At 39.1% G+C, this 21213-nt stretch overlaps 1 protein-coding gene across 2 annotated transcripts in view; it reads left to right on the top strand.

Moving 5' to 3' along the window:
* Positions 1-21213, top strand: part of PTPN14 (protein tyrosine phosphatase non-receptor type 14) — a 488901-nt gene that overhangs the window by 26630 nt on the left and 441058 nt on the right. For both annotated transcript variants that reach the window (XR_007510092.1, XM_049833405.1), the window contains exons 3-9: positions 8058-8155; positions 10386-10453; positions 13332-13402; positions 15162-15249; positions 17661-17749; positions 19390-19477; positions 20254-20336. Coding sequence is in view for 1 of the 2 variants with exons in the window: in XM_049833405.1 (XP_049689362.1) it covers positions 8058-8155; positions 10386-10453; positions 13332-13402; positions 15162-15249; positions 17661-17749; positions 19390-19477; positions 20254-20336 (585 nt within the window). In the remaining variant the exon portion in view is untranslated. The remainder of the gene's footprint in view (positions 1-8057; positions 8156-10385; positions 10454-13331; positions 13403-15161; positions 15250-17660; positions 17750-19389; positions 19478-20253; positions 20337-21213) is intronic.

The following is a 21213-nucleotide window of genomic DNA, read 5'->3' as shown; positions in this document are numbered from 1 at the left end:
CCAGCTGTGTAAAGAATTGGTGGAGGTGGAGATAATAGACTGTCTTTCGGGGAATGCATACAAATGAACAACTTTTTAGTAGTAAACTGATGAGATAGCAGTGGTAAACAACAACTAAGCAGTGCAAAATTCTGATCAGGCTGGTTTTAGGTGCTCAAAGGTTTTCCTGTTCTAGTATCCTTAGCCAGGAGTTGACTGTGTAGCTGGACCTTAACCTTTGGAAAACATTAGCCTTTGGTAGGAACTTCACTGGCGTCCTGATTTCAGCTCGGATAGAGTTGTCTTCCTAGCAGCTGGTACAGTGCTATGTTCTGAGTTCAGTATGAGAAGAATGTTGATAACAGTGATGGTTTTAGTTGTTGCTCAGTAGTGTTTAGTCTAAAGTCAAGGATTTTTCAGCTTCTCAAGCCCAGCCAGCAAGAAAGCTGGAGGGGCACAAGAAGTTGGGAGGGGACACAGCCAGGACAGCTGACTCAAAGTGGCCAAGAGGGTGTTCCATACCATGTGATGTCATGCCCAGTATATAAACTGGGAGGAGTGGGGGCTGGGGGAATCGCTGCTCAGGGACTAACTGGGTGTCGATCGGCGGGTGGTGAGCAATCGCACTGTGCATCATTTGTACATTCCAATCCTTTTATCATTACTGTTGTCATTTTATTAGTGTTATCATTATTAGTTTCTTCTTTTCTGTTCTATTAAACCGTTATCTCAACCCGTGAGTTTTACTTCTCTTCCCAGTTTTCTCCCCCATCCCACTGGATGGGGGGGGAGTGAGTGAGCGGCTGCGTGGTGCTTAGTTGCTGGCCGCGGTTAAACCATGACAACTGGTCAGATGTGGTAGCTTACGTTGCATTGTGTGCCTCATTGCAGCTCGTAGAGCAAGCCAGCCATTGAGGCTGTGTATTGTCGTTATGCTCACAAGTTGTGTCTCAAAACAAATGGAAAGTGACTGTCATTGTGAAATTAGCCTGTTTTAGCCAAATCCCCTTTTCTCCCCTTCAGCTATGAATTGTTGCTTCTGAAGAGAGAGATTGAGCAATGTGGAAGTAGGTGATATGAACTGTATTTTGATCTGTCCTCCGTTTTCAGTCCTACGTGTGAAAATGATGCTAACCCAGCATTGTTCTGTCTCATTAGGAAGGGGAAAAGGAATGACACAAATCTTTCCATGTATTTCATTTATTTTATTTTTAGTTTCAGTCATGTTTTCCATCCAGCTGCTGGAGGAAACGAGGATGTAGACAGTTGGATGCTGCTTTTGAACAGCCTCATTTCTCAGTTACCTGAAGCTAACCTTGACCTACCTTATAAGGTTATTATGATCAAGGAGTTCCTACCCTAGAAACTGGTATGACTGTGGTTTTACTATTAGCATTGACAGTTTGAGCTTCTGAAGGAATTTCTTCCTGCATGTGTGACAAAGGCTCTTTCGTCTCCTTCCCTTTTTTTTCCTGGCAAGTCTGCTGATCTTTCTGAAGGTCTGTGACAGGGTGTGGTAGACTTGTTCTCAATAATACCCTTCCAAAAATATTACCCTTTAGTAGTGGAAGCACAGCCGTTGCTTTTTATATTCTACCACAAATCCCAGATAAATGGCTATTGTCTAGCACTGTGAAACATCAGACTTTCACTGGGAGAGAAGTTGATGACATTCCAGAGGAGCAAGCTGGAGATGTTCTGTTTATCAACACCATCTAAGTTTTTTTACAATGGCAAAGACAAGGCCTTAGCACTGCGTTACTGACAGTGACATCATCAATGTATGTACCTCTTTTTTTAAAGTGCCTTTAGATTAAGATGTGCTGATTGAATCCTTGCATCTAAAATGTGTTTCAGCATGCTCAAGCCCAGAAATCATAACAGCGTCTTTGCCAATATACTGAACGTTGTATCTGAAAAGACCAGTCTTGTCTACCTGCCTGCCTTTCTTGCCATATAAAATCCAGTCCAAGTTTGCAGTCAGTTTTCTTGTAGTATATTGAGTGACCCACATGGAATAAGCAGCATCTAGTAAGTAGTACTCTGGGTTGAGGCTTGGGAACAAAACCTGGATCTCCCAAATCTGTCTTGGTTTCCTGCCCAACTTTACATGAGCAACTTCACCAGCCATGTGCCTCAGACGCTCTATTTATACAATAAGGCTAATGATCATTAGTACTATTTAAAGTGTGTTTTTCCCAGAAAAGCAACCAGTAAGAGTTAAGTATTATTATGATTGTCTCAAATATGTGATAAATAAATAAAAATAACCTTTTGGTCATTATCAATTAGTTCCTTTGATTGCCCATTGAACAGCTGAGTCATTGGCTCATCTAACTTAAAGGATGAGAAAACATGAAACACCCTGTGTTTAAAATAAAAAATGGGTTTCTTTTTAAAACATAGTATATAGGTATCCATGTAATCCTGTTGCTAAATAGTATCAAAGCCAAAATCATGGCAGATTTTAAGGTACTAAGTGAACAATAAACACATCAATATCAAAGTTAATGCTTAAAATAATTTTAGTAAACGATAAAAGTCCTCTGTTCTGGAGAAACTGCTTCCCCTGTGGGCAGATTATTGCATAAGTGTACATTACAGTGTCTCTGTTCAGAAGTATATTACCATACTAAGATAAACCCAAATGAGCTGAGTTGGACTGTTGTTGTGATTCAATGAGACTTTTATTGTGTTCCTAATTTTAGAAGTTCATATTGTACTCAAATTGCAATTAGTTTTGAAGTTGGAAAAGAGCTGAAAGTCTTGAGCTAAACCACTTGTGCGCCAATCTGTTTTTCCTTTGAGTTTTAAAGAGTTATTATTTTGGAGAATGAAACAGTAAAGCAGTTCTTTCTTCCTCCAGAGAAGAAGTTGAACTACATAGCTATGCAGTTATTCAATAGATAGGCTTAATGCCAAAAAGGTACCTAATGAGTTATAAAGAAGTTAGTCATGCCAGTAATTGCATCATTAGAAATTATTTTAAAGGCATTGTACCTCTTGGGTAACTAATACATGTTTTGTAGTGGTTAGTGTATTTTCAGATACATTCAAGGTATATATTTGTTGGTATTGAAACTGTAATGTATTTATTCATACTGGCTTGAAATTTCCAGAAAAACACACTGACTGATTAGAAAAAAAAAATAATTTTTTTTTAAAAAGTGTTTCCTGCTGCACTAGATACAATGCATATATTCCAAACCCTTCCTGTCCCTGATGTACAGAGAAGGAAAGTAAAACCAGGGAAAAATAACAAAAATCCAGACCAATCACAGTACAGCATTCAAACAGTATTGAACTTTATTATCTTGATCCTGTCACCTTTTTGTATGAACATACAGATCTATGTATGTGTATGAAATATATATTTAGTTTGTAAATCCCTGGGGCAATAAGCATTTTTTGTTTTGTTCTTGTACATTTCCTAGCAGAGTTGGATGCTGCTTGATTACTCAAGGCTACCGGGTCCAATAATATTGAGTAATTATTGATGAAGTATTTGCCCTGTGGATCTTTGTGGAAGTCACTAGTAGGAAAATTGTGAAGGTGCAGTGCACCAGTGCAATTACTCTGCAAAACTAACCCATATTCTTAGTTTTGTAAACCATCCTTTTATTTCTGTACAAAGATCTCGCTTCCATTATTGATCGGGTCAGGTTCTGCATAGCTTGTGGTATCTGAAACATTGGTCGTTGAAGAGAATGGAGATCAGTAAAATTAGCGTTGCTTTCTGCATATGCAAAACAGCAACAGATGTTATACATCAGATAAACAGTGCTGATGGAAGGGTACAATGAATTCAGTGACACTGTACAAACACCCACGTTCTTTTTTGAAGTGACAGGAGAAACAAACATGAATCCTGATCTTGGGAGGTCTATGCAGAATTGTATGGGCAAATGGAGTTTCTCTACATTTACGCAGCTGTAGCCAAGTCTGAATCTGGGTGTTAAAATTAAATTTTAAACCAGTAACCTTATCTGCTGCTTACTAATACTATTTGTATTTTTTTTTCTCTGATGTAGTTATGGATTGCTAAAATGCAGATGTTGATTCTGGAGTTCAGATGTCTCATAGTTGTCCAGTTGCAGCTTATTTACTTTATAAAAAGTGTGCTTTTTGATGCAATACATGCAAATACACTTTTAATGTTTTCTGTGTTGGCTAAATAGAGTTGTGGGAAATGATATCCTTATAATTATGGCTTTGTTCAGACTTGTTGTCCACTCCCATTCCCCTTGGAATTAGCTACAGGCTGGCAAACCGTAGTAGCCTTTATTGTATTGAATACACAACAGCTTTGCTAAAAATGTTTAACCCAGAATGAGCAATGAAGGTGAGAGATTTCAGCTTGGCTGTGGTGGTGTCTCTTCTGCCCTGCACTCCCCTAGTATGCCAGAATGGCTCTGTGATTAAAGCTTTGTAAGTCTTAATTTTGAATTTCTTGCCTTTTATTATTTGGGGGTGCAGATTGCAAACTTCTCTTCTGTTCAGTTTCCATATGCTTTCCCAACTAAACCACCTAATAGGAGGCTTATGAAATGCATGTTTTTATCTGCTCTTCTGGAACAGCTTTCCTCAGTGAATCTATAGCTGAATCATTTTTAAAATGTTTGATTTCCCTGAAATTATAGATCTACTTTTGCAATCCAAGCGAACAAAGAGCAGTCTCAGCTAGCATAGTGACATAATAACAGCATTTAACATAATTTCAGATGGAGGAGCCTCAAATCCTTGACGGAATACAGGCCAATTTCTCCTCTCCGTTGGTTGGGCAGGGAGCCTGACCACAGTTTTGCAGCACGGCTGAGCCATGAATCTGTGGCTGGTAGAGCTATTAGAGCCTTCCAGCAGAGCTTCCTCCGGGGTATGCTCCTCCTCATCCTTGACGGTGGAATTAGCCGCTCCAGTTGGTTGGTGCCTTGTGAAAGGAGATGTCCCAGTTCGTGCCTTATGTGGCTGCAGTGAGAGGAGATGTTAGGGGACACCTTAGGTGGGTGACCCTTGTCCCTGTCAGTCCAGGGGTAAAGATGAAGCTGGTACAGACCAGAGGTTTGTGCCTCAATCTTCTTCAGTTTATCTTGGCACTTCCATTGAAAAAGGTGTCAGAGCCATAGCAGGTGATTGCTTTTCAGTGCGTTTGCCTGTGAGAAGCGTCAACTTTCTCCGTGAGGTTTTTCCTGATGGATACACTAGTTAATGTCAGAGAGCTAGTTATATACGTCTTTTGAACTCTTACTGCATGTCAATCTACAATATAGAATAAATCCTAAACTTTCATTCTGCTAGTGTTAGTAAATGCAATGCTGTACCATAATATTGTAGAATATTCCTATTAAGATTTTTAAACGTGACCTGTTTGATAACCAGGGCGAAACACCTGTAAATAGGCATCTTTCTCATAAAGTGGGTGCCGACTGCTGGCTTAAAACAATTTTTCTAAAAGTATTGGCAACTAAAACTGCAACTAAAACTCCACATCACTGTTCCTTTTGAAAGTCTTGGTTGTAATATTTGATACTACAGTAACTGCATTGACACCGTATTTTTGATGACGCTAACCTAGATAATTCTTTCTATGGTTTATATATAGTTTTGTGGGCACTGTGGTTGAAATCATGGCTCCACTAAAGCTGGTGACATTCTTGACTTCTGTGGAGCTAGGATGTCACTATAACATTGTTTTGACTTTCACATCGTCCTTAACTTTGTGTTTAACAATAGCTCTAACTTTATGGAAGATGTGGATTTTACATTTGTTCCATTAAACTAGAATATTTAACTCGTGCATGTATATGTAGCATTGACATAAATAGCCTGCTTTTGGGTTTACAAGTCTCAAAGACCAGATTCAGCAACTGGTCACCTGCATACTTGATAAAGCAGCTTATGTCAAGCTTGTATGAAAGCGTGTGTATTTTCAGAATTGGGATTTAGTCATTGCAAAGAAGTAGAAACAAGCTGATTTGTCTCTTGGACTGAGCAAGTATGAAACCTGGGGCTGAAGAACAGGGCTCAGGCTGAGAAGCTGTATGCTTTTTACACTGCCTTTCTCAGTCAAATTTCAAAATCCCCTGAAGTTTTAATCTTCATCAGGCTGTGTGAAAGCCAAAGGTAAGCATTTTAAATGAGATTATCTTTTTCCTGTTTGAAAATGTTCTTCTGCCTTTTGTAGGGGAGAGAGGGGAAGAGGAAGTTTTTACTACTAAAACCAGTAACCCAACAATTACCTTTTAAGCACATGTAAAAACTGTGAACTCCGAAGGGAACTTCTCAGAGGTGAAGAATATGTGCAGAGGCCTTCCTTCCCTGAGAGGATTTCTCTGCCCTGCAGTGCTTGTAGCCTCTCCACACCTTGCTGCCTTGAGAGTGCGGGTCTGGTCAGAGCATTGGTGCTGTCTAGTGGCAAGTTACTGCATCTCACGTCGCTGATGGAAGTTAACTGAAGAAAAACGTAAAATGCTGCATTTGATTAATAGCCCTCAAAGCGTGTCTTGCGTTGCGCTGGTTTTGAAGCACGTAGGTATTTTCTAATGCCTCCACAGAGAATTCGACAGTAACATTTGTGAGTATAGTTAAGGCAGTGCAGTCCCCGTAACATGGGTGATGTTGCAGTGGTTCTCCTTTCCTGTTGGGACCGGGAAGGTGACTTATGCTCTAACTGAGACCAGAACAGTTTCTTTGCTATTCCCAAAGGTTCGAAGGTAAGGTCAGATGTGGTGTGCTGATTGCAGCCAAATCCTGTTAGGAGTTTACTGCCCCGAGTCTTTCTGACCATTCTTTGCTGTCTGCCTTGCAGAGGTTACAGTCTCAGAAGCTGGCCGGCATGCTTGTGTACCATTTCTTTCTAACCCAGTTTATCTCAAGCAATTATTTTTTAAATCCATGCCATTTTAAGCATATGCCCTTTGTGTTAGGGGGTGAGCAGGCATACAGCTGAAGGGCGCAGTAACCTCATAACCTGGTTCAGCTTGGCATATCTGGTCACAGCCTGAGAAACCTTTTTGCTGGTTTTGGGGGTTTCCTAACTTTGGTCACCCAGGCACATCGGTTACTATCAGCAGGTCTGGGGGTTGGGTGCATTGAGGCACATATGGACTGTGGTTACACTGGTATACTACCTCTACCTTTGGGCTCAGACCTGATGAGGAGTTGCGTGTAGGCTGAGAAGGAATTGTGTTTCATCTCAGTTGGGACAGGTTACATATGTCTGCACCAAAAGTTTAAGCTGATGGATGCGAGATCATTTTATCGCTGTAACTCAACTGTGTAAAAAAGCTGTCTCCACTGGACTTTAACCTGACATGAGGGAGGGACTGGTATATATCCCTGCTGCTTTGACCAACTCTGCTGTGGGTCTGGTCCAGTTCAGCAGATGAGAGGGATGCACAAATGGGGACAGTAGCTTGTTAAGCTTTCTGTGGAAAGCTTCTTTTTTGTCTTAATCTACTCTATTGCAAATGTAAGGTGAAATGTGTGAGTTCTGTTGCTGGGGTTAAAACCAACATAGTTTGTCTTAGTGATTAGTTACTGCAGATCAGGAAGGGCATGATATTAGAAGCTGGTTTTGCTTGATTTGTGTGTCTAAATCATCCTTACAGATGAGAGATGCCAATTTAAAAAACTTTTATGTGGGCCATAGTTAAAGTTATGTCAGTAGGCCAAAGTATATTGCTAAAATTCTGTTTCTTCTATCAAAATGGTGACACTGGAGCAAAAACAATAGAAGAAATAAGGAACAGCCTCTTTTTGTATTGGTGATTGCAAGGTCTTCATTAACCTCTACAAAATCTGTGGAGGAAGTAATCCCAGCAGATGTCCTTCTTTTGTGTGGTCTAGTTAACACAGATTAGAACTTTTTATTTTCCTTTTCATCCACCTGGAAGCATTGCACATGTAGGGATCATATTGATTTGTTTTGGTAATGTGGAACTTCTGAAGCCAGGTACAGATTGCTGTTTAACAGCCTGTCCTGTTTGTGGTGAGTTTTTCATGCTTTCAGCGGTCTTTTTGTTCTGCAGAAAATGTACAATGTATAGATGTTCTAATTTGTGCTCTTTTTCTGTTTCTAGGTATCAGTATTACCTACAAGTGAAAAAGGATGTTCTTGATGGCCGATTACTTTCTTCATTGGAGCAGGGAATTCGACTAGCTGGTTTGGCAGTGCAAGGTAAGTTGATATGACCTCATAGCCCTTTTCCAACCTTGGCTTTTTTGGTTTGTTCTATATGTTGTCTGGGCATTAACTAAGGCCTCATATGACTCCTACTCACAACAGCTGGGTTTTCTATTGATTTGAAAGCGCATAGGTAGATTGCTGTTGATGAAACACTCACACCCTCAGGGTGGGAGTGATGGACCACATCACAGTGTTCAACTTTCCTATTTCTAAAATCCCTGTGAGTCTGAACAAAACTCTAGTTCTTCCAACCCCAACCACGGAGTACTTTGCAGTAATGAATTTGCTTCACGTTCTCTGGTTTGAAATGCAATTACATCAAAGAGCATAGCAGCAGCTTTAATTTTGCCTTTAATTAAAAACTCATTTTGCTGTATAGTGCTATCTGAAGTATGAAAGAACACATGACCATAATTGTTATTTGAGTTATAAATTAATAATAAACTACTTCTTACAATGTGTTTTTTATTCTGAGCCTCCTAAGGACATCAGTGAAAGTGGGATCATATAATATATATGGACAGAGGAAGAAGCCCTATATTTGGAGAAAGTATGTTTCAGTCTATCCATGACTGACTTTGAGAACCTAAGGCAGAGTTTCAGCAATCATGCCCTGGGCATGTCCTCTCATGAGATGGAAGGGGGAAGCATATACATAAATAGCAAACATGAAGATCTGATTCTTGAAAATTAAAGGTTCAGTGGAGAGTAATGCTATTATGATCTTTCTTAGGGCAGTAGAAATTCTGGTTTAGTATCTTATTTCTTGGTTAAAAATTGAAGAAAAAATGTCCTGACAAATCTTGAAATGTTTTATTAATTAATTTTTAAAACATATGTATAAAATTCCATACTGAATCTTGCAATTTAAGTAAATGAAGTTTTTCTAGCGTGTAAGTTAGGGCTAAATAGATGCTGAATATGTCACTGGTCCAGTGTTTTCAAGCTTTTTCCCAATTTTGAGAGCGAGTCACTCTTTGTAATCAGTTTGAAGTAATCACTTTTATTCTGACTTTTCTACATATTCTATTACATTTCAGAGACATTGCATCAAAATGCTACACCTAATCTTGTTTGCTTTGTTCCTGACCTTGTATTACTCCCTTTGTCCTTTGCATGTGATGCAGCGAAAGATATTTGAAATACTCATTTCTTTTAAACTTATAGACTCTGTTTCATGTCCATTTTGATTTCTTTCTGTTTATGTTAAAACATAACTCTGAGGTGAAAACAAAATGAAGCTGCATTTTTGGCATCCTGCAATATGTGAAATTGTCTAGAAGCTTTGAAAGAATGTTTAGATAATATGATTTATGGTGGGGATTTCCAACTTCTATAATATGAGAATCTTGTAGATGGCGTTTCATCCAGTTCAATTAATATAAAATAAAATCCTCCTAGCAAGATATTCTTTTGATATAAGCTGTTGTGTATTTAACAGATAGATAAATATAGGCTTTGTTTTGTATTTTTTAATGTAGTTTAGCCTTTAGGAAGCATTTTCAAAACTCCACAGTTTCAAGGACATTTAGGCAAGAATCCTCAGCCCAATATATGAGTGAATATGAACATGGAGATGAGTACCTCTTAAAGAGACGTAGAAGTAGAAAAGCAAGTAGAAAGCTGTGGGCCAGTCAGTTAAACTGACACAGTGCCTGTACTGTTAATATTGGCTGCAGAAGGATAAGACCTTCCCTCCCCACCACGAACCGTGCTGGTTGACAATCTTTAATAGAATTGTCTCGTTGATTTTAACCTCCCAGGCTGTAAAATTAAGCATCTCTTGTACAGTTGTGTAGAATTGTAGCAGAGATAGGTTAATTTTTTATTTTTTTTTGCCTGGTCTGGAAACATTGGAGAAGTAAAAGTGTGCACCATTTTTAAAGAGGCTGAGCAATCCCAGCCTTGTTAGATGGTGGTATTCGTTCATGAAGGCTACAGAAAAAGAAACTTGCACTCCTGATGATTAAGCATTGCAAATGGTCATAATATTAGGGATTAAAAGAGAGAAATTACTTGTTGGCTGTTATTTGATCTGTGGTAATAATGCTTATTTTCAGACCTCCATGTTAAAAGCTAAAGTACAAGCAGAAATCTTTGTGCTGGGTTGTGGCTTCAGAGAGGACTCACCCACTTGAAATTAAGCATCTGTGCAAAGGTCGAGTGTGGTCTTAACATGTGTGGAAAGTGCTAAAATGAGTAATTGTGTTGTTTTTTCCAGCGGATTTTGGAGACTATAATCAGTTTGAATCTCATGACTTCCTCCGAGAGTATGTCTTGTTTCCTATGGTGAGTTCCTTCTCCCCCTCTTTTGTGGTCTCTTATGAATAATTTCTCCATGCCTCAGTGATGGCCTTGTTGATAACAGAGTAAAAGCACTAGTGCTGAACTATTAATAGTGGAAATAAACTTTGCTCCACAAAACTTGCAATATACTTGATTGTATCTGAATGAATATATGCTGTGGAAATTCCAACCTTCTTCAGTTCCTGTTAAGCCCCCAGTAGGAATAGGTGTCAACAAAAGAAATGTACTACTTTGAATCAAAAAAGAATTTGTAGCTTTTAAAAAGGTGTATATTAGCAGTACTGCAGTATTAATAACATGGCATAACAAGGGGATATGAGGGCTGCTGATGTAGTAAATGTGATGTCACAGGACAAATCATGCAGCCTTTCCTCAAGAGAATGTGAATTTACATCAACTGACTGTTAGACTGAAGTGAAGCGTGAATCAGGTCATCTCAAAATGTTCTCCAGGGACTGTGCTGTAAATTTGTTTTAAATTTACATTGGAAACTAGCAAATAACTTGAATGCTGAGGGAAGTATTTTAGGTCACTAACGATGTTAGAAACTCTAGTGACAAATGCCAAGCTCATGCAGTCCTTGACACTGAGCCTTAAGACGATGGCTTAGGGAGGGGGGGGGGGGGGGGGGGGGGAAGCCTGCTGAGGTTAAGGCTGGCTTTATCTTGAATGAACAAGTCCATCAGCACAAATCTTGAGTGTAAGCTTCATAAAATGTGAAAGATCATGGAATTCTTTCTAACTGGAAAAAAAATTTGGAAGTGGGGTGGGGTTCCCATGCCCAGAGTGTAGCTGCCTAGAAGTTAAAGCATCTGGTTTCCCTCTGCAATTAGTGGAGCGGTAGAGGGAGAATGATTCATCTCGCTGTAATTTGAAGGCTTGGGAAACGCACTTCCAGAAGCATTTCATCCCATTTACTGGTGCTCTTTGTACAGAAACTGCAGTGGATAGTCCATTCTCAAGTCCAAAAAGGTGACAGCTGCACAGTGTCTTGAAGTGAAAGTGCAATTTTGAGCTGGTAGACAGAGCTCAATACCGCCTGAAAAAGAGAGTCAGCAGGAAGAAGGGGAATTAATGTATAGAGATCTGAATATGCCTTGTATAGCTAGAATGTGGCTTCAGTATTGGCCTTTCACTAAGAAACTTCTGTTAGCCTGACTAGTGGAGCAGGATTTATTTAGTAGGCTGCCTTCACCTATTAATAAATAATTGATGATTTTGTGCATAGTTGATGGCTTATGAAGTTGTGCAAGATAGCCTAAGTGGGAAAGAAGATGGCTGCAAATATAAACAGAGAAATGCGTTGTCAAGCTGGCACTTTGTAGATTACTGAACTTCTGCAAAGTTCTTTCAATATATTGATACTATTTTTCTATTCAGAAAAAAATAGGGGAGGGTTTAGGCCTCTAGATGAACTTTAAGGCGGTTAATTTCTATGTGGTTCAGCATTTTACTCTTTGGGCCCATCTCCTAGAACCTCCATTTTTGAGTCAGCTGCCTACATCGTATTGTGGTCAGCTCTCTTCTGTTTTGCACGTGCTCACTTTGTGGTATCTTGCCTTTGGTCCATGCTACTATTGCTAAATTTAACAAGATCAGCAAAGTGTCTGCTTCCTACAGTCTTCAGAAGCCTATTCTTAAATCAGCTGTTTCTCTAGACATTTCTTTAACTACTTGTCTTTGCTCTTCTGGGGAGGAGTGGATAACATAATAGTAAATATTTCACTGTAAGTTCAGTGACAGTTGCTAAGTGCTGCAGATATAAACTAGTCCTGAAGCAAGTGGGAGGATTTGGGTGAATTTGGGGCATAGAAAGAGTCTCCAACAAGAACATTGCTATAAATTCATTAGTGAAGTGAGCTGGTAGATGAGGGAGGGGCAGCTGGGTTTGTACTGTTTGATCTTGTGAGGCTACAATGTGTGTCAAATGGCATTTCTTCAGCAGTGAAAAGAACAAAGTTATGTACACAGTACACCCCACAGGTGTGTAGCTGTGCATAGGCATGTACCATGCCATTTTTCATTAGCACGTTACCACTTTCACATTTTTTTGTGGCAGAAGCAAGTATCAGAGGGAGGGCCCCATTGAGCAAGAAACAGGCAACGTATTTTAAGTACATTACATGCAGCCTTAAGGCTTTTTAAAATAAAAATAAGAACTTTGAGGTTTTGTAAGAAAGTTTTTCAGCTTCCTTTCTTTGCCTTGAATTTATGAGCAGACTTCCTTTATTAACTTGCTCCCAATTATTTCAGAATTGTTTCTACCACACATTATTAAAATTGCAGAACACAAAAATGTCTGCTCAGAAATGTGTTGCAAGCATAAAGTACATTTTATTACATATTTGAAGAGGTAGCAAAACTTTGAAACCCTTTTAACATGGGGAAGGGAGTACCTGTAGGTTGCAGGACAGAAGATACCCATGAGTTCATTTTCCATGGTCTGTGCATTATTTGGGGCTGTTTTAAAAGGTGTATGTTCATTTGTAGACTTCCAAGTGTTTTTAAAGACTTGTTTGGTCCTTGTTGAGGAAAAGTTCCCTTATCCGTGCTCTATACTTTGTTCTCTATTTTAGAATAATAAGCACCTTAACCCTATTTTTAACAGTATCCGGTATCTTTTTACCCTCCCCCAAAAAGATATTAAAAAAATCAGACACTCATGTTCTCCTCACATATTTTCAGCATCCGGTGCTCTGAATTTTCAATGTAGATGGTGGTAGGTTCTCTCTCTGTAACTACCTGGAAGAGCGTAAACAGGAAACAATCCTGAAACATCTGCTGTCATAATTCCTGTCTTGCATTTTGTTGTATCTCTCTTTGGATGACTAGTTTTCGATTCTACTTCATATTCTTACAGGAGTGGACCCAGGATGAAGCTGTCTTGGAGGAGCTGACTCAAAAGGTTGCTCAGGAACACCGAACTCACAGGTGAGCCTGACATGTTAAGGTTCGGATTTTTAATTTTTTTTTAATTTTTTTTTTATTGTCATCTTCCTCCTAGTACTTCCCTTCCTCCCCATGCTTTTCTGGCAGGGGTAAACTAGCCTATCTTCATGTTACTATTATGCTATGTCTCGCGGGATTTTAATTAGCCTATTACAAAAGATTATCTGCCTCTTGTGAACACAAAATGGCCAAGGAACTTAATCCCAAATAAATGAGCATTTGCACCATAAGGTTTAATAAGCATGTGTAACACTAGTTGCACTCTGTAGTAGACTTCTTTCTCTTCTTGGTTTCATTTAAGTCCTGATGGTGAAAGACCCTGTGACTTGATCGGGGGTGGTCCAAGGGTCTGTCCGAGGGTTTATCCCCTTTCAAGAGAGAGGGGGAAACACATGCTTTCAATGTAATGGAAATGAAAATACCAGGAGTTGGGTTTTAAGTCTTGTGGTGGAAAAGATACAATACGGTGTTACTAGGTAATGAGCTAGTAGTGTATGTATTAGTGCTTCAGTACAAATACCTTCTCTGAAAGAAGCCTCCTTACGTGTCATCTAGGTGTTTTGGTGGTGGAATTATTCAAACCTGTAGAGTGCTGTTCTTAGAAAAATGGCAGTGCCTATACGTCATTGGAAATATCTTTTGTGTTATATTATGAATTTGCATTTAAAGCTTTATTACATGAAATGCAATAGGAATATTATATGAAGGGTGCAGCACTCCCCATTATATGACAGAAAATAGTTCTAAAGGGGTAAATACCAGTCTCTGAGTCTAAAACCATTCTCAGTCTGAGGTTCAATGAAAGCTTGGGCCTTTGATGCAACCAAAGGGTTAGCTTCCAAGCTGGCCATGAACAGGCCTGGTTCTGTTGTTCTCTCTCCCCCATGGGCTGCTTGTGTGATCTTGGTTAACTCACAGACTTCAAAGGAAAGATTTCCCTCCCCTGCTGTGCTCTTGAGTGCTATTTCTGCAACACAAAGAACAAATACTTATCCTCACTTCAGCAGGTATATCACATTCCACCTCCTTTCTCTCCCTCTTTCTCCCAAGTATTTGTCTGGTTCCTGTTTGTAAGCTGTGGTAAGGAGGAGCAAAGAGGAGAAACATTAATAGAGGCCTTCTTTTGGAGCAACCTGCAATCTATTCTGAACTGCTTTTGAGAACTGATATCTGTCTGAATTCCTGAGCTGTGACAGGAGCATGTGTAGACACGTGTGTAAAAGTTTTCAGCTGGTTTGTTCTCTATTATGAAAGAGAATCTGCTCAACGTTTGGATTTAGCGCCCATGTTGTTGAACAGCCAACATGAAAATGTAGGTCTTCCCTTTTAAGTAATTCTAAGAAACTTCAGTGGATTTGTATACTATTTTTGCAAATTAGGACCCATATGGCTCAAATTGGCCATCCAAAACTAGGCACAACCTGATGCAGTGGCCTGATGATTTAATAAAGCCTGGAAAATATTTGATGTGTACAGAAGAAACTGAGTAATACAATCAGTTCAGTTTGTTCCTCCTGTAATTTAAAGAGTGCTTTGTACCTTACCTTAGCAACATTTAGTAAAATTCCTCCCCTTGCTCATTATGATCCCAATGTTGAAAGTTAGTTCTGTGTTGTGCATTTCTAGGCAGTGTCTCCAGAGTATCTTCTACAGTGGTTTGTGAATCTCCTATCTTTTCACTAGTATTTCTTGTGTGCATAGAATATTGAACCATTTGCTGCCTTTTTTACTCTAATTGCAGTGGCATTACAGCAGCAGAGGCTGAGCTAATGTACATCAATGAAGTGGAACGCCTTGATGGGTTTGGACAGGAAATTTTCCCTGTGAAGGTATGTTAGTGTATATTATAAAGGAACCTCTGAATCAAATGATGCAGAAGTCTACAGCGACCTTTGGAATGCATGCAAGCTGTGTTTGTCCAAAAGAGACAGGATTTGTTTCACTGTTCTGGAGGGTGAAATGACTGCTGGTAGTTTGAATGGACATTGCAGCATGAGGGTATCTTAGGCCTGTAGTGTTACTTCTTATCCACCAAAAACCTTTTCACAGAAGAGGTTGCTGTGTGCTAGCACCTGCTCGCTTGGGAAGCAGAGTTGCTCCTTGCTTTTCTTTGGGTGCTGTCTGAGGGAGAGTGTCTGGGGCAAATGAACCTCAGCTCTGGTCGTCTTTAACAGGATAGGAAGATAAGACCTTTTTATGTCTTTCTCAGTTGCTATTTAGCAAGCATTAACTTTACCTTTCCTTAGTTTCTTACATGTGCACACAGGTCCTCCACACATTTAAAACTGAGGGGAGGTTTCAAGGTTTATTTTGCATTTCCCTTCACTGGAAGCCCCTTTCTGCCCTGAATGGTCTGCCTGGCCTTACGGAGCACATGCCACCATGATAAAGTTGTGCTGAGAAACTGAAAACTGCTGTTAACAACATGACCCGTTTCTCTTTGCTGACCAACCCAGCCACCGTAAGTGGTGTACTGCTAGCAATTTTCCTGCTAGTTAAAGATGTCTTGGAATTTAAAACCAAACCAAACAAAGAAAACCACACACTAAACAAAAAAAACCTTTCTGCTGAAGTCAAAATTGATCCTTTGGCCAGTCTCAAAACTGGCCTGGAGGGGAGAAGCTGAATGGCAAAAAAACTCCTACCCAACAACAAAAAATTATGGAATGTTTATTGACAATGAATGAAATCAATGTTTTCTTCGAATTAATTCAGATTAATGCTGCATGCTGCTGCAAAGGATTTCTCTGTTGGAATTGTCATTAGATATTGCATGTCATTAAGATAAGTATGAAGAGTGGACTGCAGGAAGGTGTTACCCTGGTATCTAAGAGCAGCGTGCTGACCTTGTGGACGAATAGAACTGCATTCAAAGGGAAAAATGAAAGATTTCTCTTTTGTTCCTGTCAGGAAACCCTGTTAGAAATACGTTTCTCTTTCTTTCTATATAGATATTTGTGTGTATACACATGCATACATGTATAAGTGTACAAATATATACATTTTCCCCAACATTTTCCTAATCTCTTTGCCTTCTAAAGCTGCCTCTGGGACAAGGCCTCTAAGCAGACTAAACTGAAGACTGTCAGCCGTAGGACCTCTGCTGACTTGTAGTATACGTGGAAGAATGCTGGCATATGTGGCATTGAAAATCAGTGCATAGGCTGGGGCTTGAAAATTGGCATCCATCACTTGTTTGCAAAAGGCCTAACACTTAGTTAGAAACAGGTGCAGATACTCTATTGTTGCCTTAGGGGATCAAGTACAGCAAGGCCAGGAGAACAGCTCTAATCTGATCTATTAAAATGCAGGGGCACCTGATGGTTTCTAGAATTTGCTCATGCATAGTGCATTAACTTCTCTCATATCCTTTCTTCTAGCAATTCTTTTTAACCACACTCTTTGTGTTAGCACGATTTTTATTTACCACTTTAAAGTGTGAATCAATTGCTATATATGCAGCTGAGGAGGAGTTGGTTTTGTTGATAAATGTAGAAAAACCTATTTGTCGACAGCATAAGCTTTTGTAGCAAAAACAAAAGAGCATTTTTAAGAAAACAGCTGATTGCAAAATGGAACAGGAGCACATGGTTTTCAAACAGGAGCCTGCAAGGAGACATAGGTAGGCACAAAACCAACAGAACTTCTGAAAAACAATGCAAGAACAGTGGATGCTGTGTTGCATGCAGATTAATATTAAACCCAATAACTGAAAAACAATGGAGGATGTGTCTGTACAGAGATACAAGTACTTTTTAAGGTGACGTGCTGTGAACTTCTACACGGAGTACTTGAAGGAGGAAGTGTGAAGGGTATAGCTTTTGAGAAGAGTTCCATCTCCAGGTGTGGTTTTCTGAAATCTCTACATGTTTTAACAGATGACTGCAGAAATACTGTGAATGTGAAAGAGGCCTATTGCTTTTGGTAGTCATACGGACTCTAGACAGCTAAAATCACAATGATAGGGAATGTGGTGTGCGTGTTGTTTGATAGAGGAGAGCCTTGGGCTCGTTTAGACTTCATCTGTTTTCTCTAATCAACAGAATTAATCTAGTTAAGTGCTAACTGTGTTGAAATAATGAAAATCAAGAGTCTGATGAGCAGTACAATATAGGTTAGTCAAGAGTTAGTCCTGCATTCATCCTGAAGAAGGGCTTCTGTTTGGTAGTTCAGCGTGCATTCATATGCATGTATTGGTCAGTTTCTTTATTAAACTAAATATATTATCCTTTCTCTGCAGGATAATCATGGAAATGACATACACCTCGGTATTTTCTTTATGGGAATCTTCATAAAAAACAGAATTGGAAGGACAACTGTGATTTATAGGTAAAAACTATGGTCTTCTGTATTTAAAGCGAGTTTCTATTCAGAGCTCCATGTGTGGGGTTTTTTCCTTACTTATATATGTGACTTCAGTAGTGCCAGTCCTCTAACTAAGGAGTAGTCACCTCGCTGTTTTCTGGATTGGTCTCTTGGCCATAAGAAATGTGATAAAGAATAATTTCTGATGTCTGAATGGGTTTGATGGCAAGAAAGACATAGTTTTCTGTCATATATCTTGTTCTACTTACAAGGCTTTGATCCTTTTTCTTTTCTTGCCTTTATGTCTGCTTCTTCGATGCTTCTGAATGCAAATCTGTGAAACCTCACAGTTGTCAGCCAACATTTCTGAAAATCTGGTTGCCATATTTAGGTGCCTCACTGAAAAAAAAAACAACTGACCTTTCTCATTCCGTAATTTTGAAAATCCTGGCTTTGTCATGTGTTTGTTTGTTCTGCTGTTTATTTTGGTTGTTAAGAATCACTTAAACTTTTCTGTTAACTAACTTTTGTGAGTTTTGTTACTTCTTATAAAAGTTTGTTCTGTATGAAAATGTTGCTAGAATTCTCCATGATTCTGGGGAGGCCAGGGTTTCACTCATTCTTTTTTGCTACTGTTCTGGTGGGTATTTCCATTACTGTTGGTGTTAACTTGAAGTAAATTTTTGCTAGTCCCTGTTAGTAGAATACGAACATTTGTGAAGCCAAAAAATTGTGTTTTATGAGGTGCGCTAATTTTTAGTTGGTAGCTAAGGCTTGTATCAGACTTGAGCTGGAATGTTGGGGTTTTTTGCCTTAAAAGGGCTTTCAGTGGTCATCTTAAAAAATGTTAGGGCTCCTTTTTCCACAGAGCTGATATTTTGCATATTTAGTTTTGAGAATAAATTAGATAATCCTTTAACTGTGCCAGGTGACAAAAGCAAGAAGTTTCTTTATATGTAGAAATGATAGTTGGTTCTGGGATCCTTATTCTTTGGAAATACGTTCTTCAAGCATCCTGCCATGACATGAAGAGGAATGCATGCTGCAAACAGAACAAACAAGTCCTTTCCATCCCCATGGATTGCATGCAATGTACGCAAATGTCTGTCAGCTATTTGTAAGAAGATTATAACTCTGATCTTGGGTAACCTGACAATTACTTGAAAAAAAAAGACTGCAAACATAATAAAACCAGAGTATTAACATGGTATGCATAGCCTACATAACCATGCTGTCAACTTAACCTTCTTTAGGAAGAATTGGCACTGGAGGAAAGTTGGGAATGGCATTTGGAGAGAAATGGCTCTATTAAAAAAAAAAAATAAAAATTCCATTACATGTGGCTAAAAACAATTAGTTCAAAATGCCACAGTTCAGTAAAATGTTTATCATTAGTGTATTTTCACTGTATCTTCTAAGTCTTCAAATCGGTGTTTTTAAAGAGAGCTTTTAATTCTCCTGCTTTGGGATAAGAGCTGAATATCTGTTTCTCCTTTAATCAGAGCATGACTTCCTTATTTTCCTGACGATATTTCTTCATCAAACAGCTACTGAAAAGCTTTCACATAAAATGAGACTAATGTTGACTAAGGGATTCTTAATGTGTTTGTGAAATGTTTGAATGTATGTGTTGGCAAACTCTACTGCATTTTTTCGCTCTACAGGTGGAATGACATTGGGAATATAGCACATAACAAGTCTTCAATTGTTCTAGAGTTGATCAACAAAGAAGAGAACGTGCTCTTTCACACAGTAAGAAAAAGATCTAATCAGTGTCATCAAGAAAGCTGCTTATATAAAAAATAAACCTTTAAAATTCCACTTTCTCAAAGGGGGTCACTCACCATAAGACACACACCCCACCCCACCCTTCCAGCTCCCCGCCAAGTTTGCATTTGATTTTATGCGGAGAGTGAAATTAATTTCATTTAGCTATCAATATTTGTATTCTCTTCCAAGCATCCCAAATTATACCATGCTGGGAAGTCTGCGAAAAACTGAAGTGCTTTTTGGATGAAACATGCACAGTGCCACACTATCTTTCACGTTGGCATAAATATAGCAGCATAAGCAGTTGTAGAAACTGGGCATAAGCTACCATGCGTGCACATACTGGAACTCAGAGGGCTGCAGTGCTGTTCTGTGCTATTTAAAATCACTCCACATCTCCCTGAACCAAGGCCAGTATAGAAATTGGACCAGCAAGCTTAAGCCATTTTTTTGTTGTTGTTGTTGTTGTTGTCCCTCCTCCCCCCTACTGTGACTTAGCAGTGAAGTGGCAGCATGCAAAGGCATGCCACTGTATTTCAGTAATTCAATGCCTTGAATGCTCTTGAGGGCACTAGACGTGTTCTTGGCAGCCAGATTCTGTACATGATGGACCTTACCAAGCATTGTTGCAGTTGGATTTTTAAAACTCTTCTTTGTTACTTCTTGGTGAGAATAACAAATGAATGATTTTTTATATATATATATTATTTTATTATTATTATTATTATTTTTTCCTATTTTTTTCCTTGTGTTTAAAGGATGATCTTGAAAATGCCAAATATATTTCACGGCTGTTTGCAGCAAGACACAAGTTTTACAAACAGAACAAAATCTGCACAGAGTGAGTACTCTTTCTTCAGAGTTGTTTTCTGACACCCTGCTTTGGAATTGATCTGAGTTTTGGCATGTCTGGTTTTGTTTGTTTATCTAGTTACTTGTGACAGTTATTCTTTTCCCCTTTCCCTTTTTTTCTTGTTTTGTTTTAACCACCAGCAAGAACAGACAATTGAGAATGAAATTTCATTCTGAGTCTTGTGAGGCTTGGTGCTCCCCAAGCAGCCAAATCTGACAGTCTTGAATTGAAGCCCTTGGTCTCTGCCATTCATAACCCAGAGTATTAGTATAAAGTGGAGTGAGGGGTGACATATGTTAACATGCCAAAATGTGAACTGCAGTAACATTTTGAAGATGCACTACCCATCTAGCAGCTAAGGTTGGTGGAAAGCACAGGTTGTCATCTTATAATTTGGGTGGTATAATTTGTCTGCTGCTTATGTGCACCAAACGAGGGAGGACACCTGGGAAAGTTAAGTTGCATAGCCCTACTAGCACAATGCAGCAGAGACACTAAATCTGAACCTGAAGGCTCCTTTAGGTTCTACTTTGAGCACTTACTAAGGAACTGGCCTTGAGCTCTAGTCCTCTCATACAGGTGGATTCATCCTAACTGAAGGAGGAATTCATGAGGCTTTAGTTATAAGTCAAAAGTCTGTTAGCTGAGGATGTTTCATTTATACCAGCACACAGCAATTTTAGTTTGAGATAAATTTAGCTTTCATAAGTTTAGAGTTTTGAGAAATTTTCGTGATGTGCTGGGTTTGTATAGCAATGAGAACATGAATTCCTTGCAAAACTTACCAGGTTGGTTAGCTGGAAAGATATGAAGAAGTCTCATCTCTACCAACGGCTCTAGTTAGAGCTGGACATCCCATCTGTTC

This window comes from Accipiter gentilis, chromosome 30, assembly GCF_929443795.1.
Source record: "Accipiter gentilis chromosome 30, bAccGen1.1, whole genome shotgun sequence".
NCBI classification, from domain to species: Eukaryota; Metazoa; Chordata; class Aves; order Accipitriformes; family Accipitridae; genus Astur; species Astur gentilis.
Note: the sequence above shows the minus strand (reverse complement) of the source record. Positions and strands in the feature narration are given on the sequence as shown.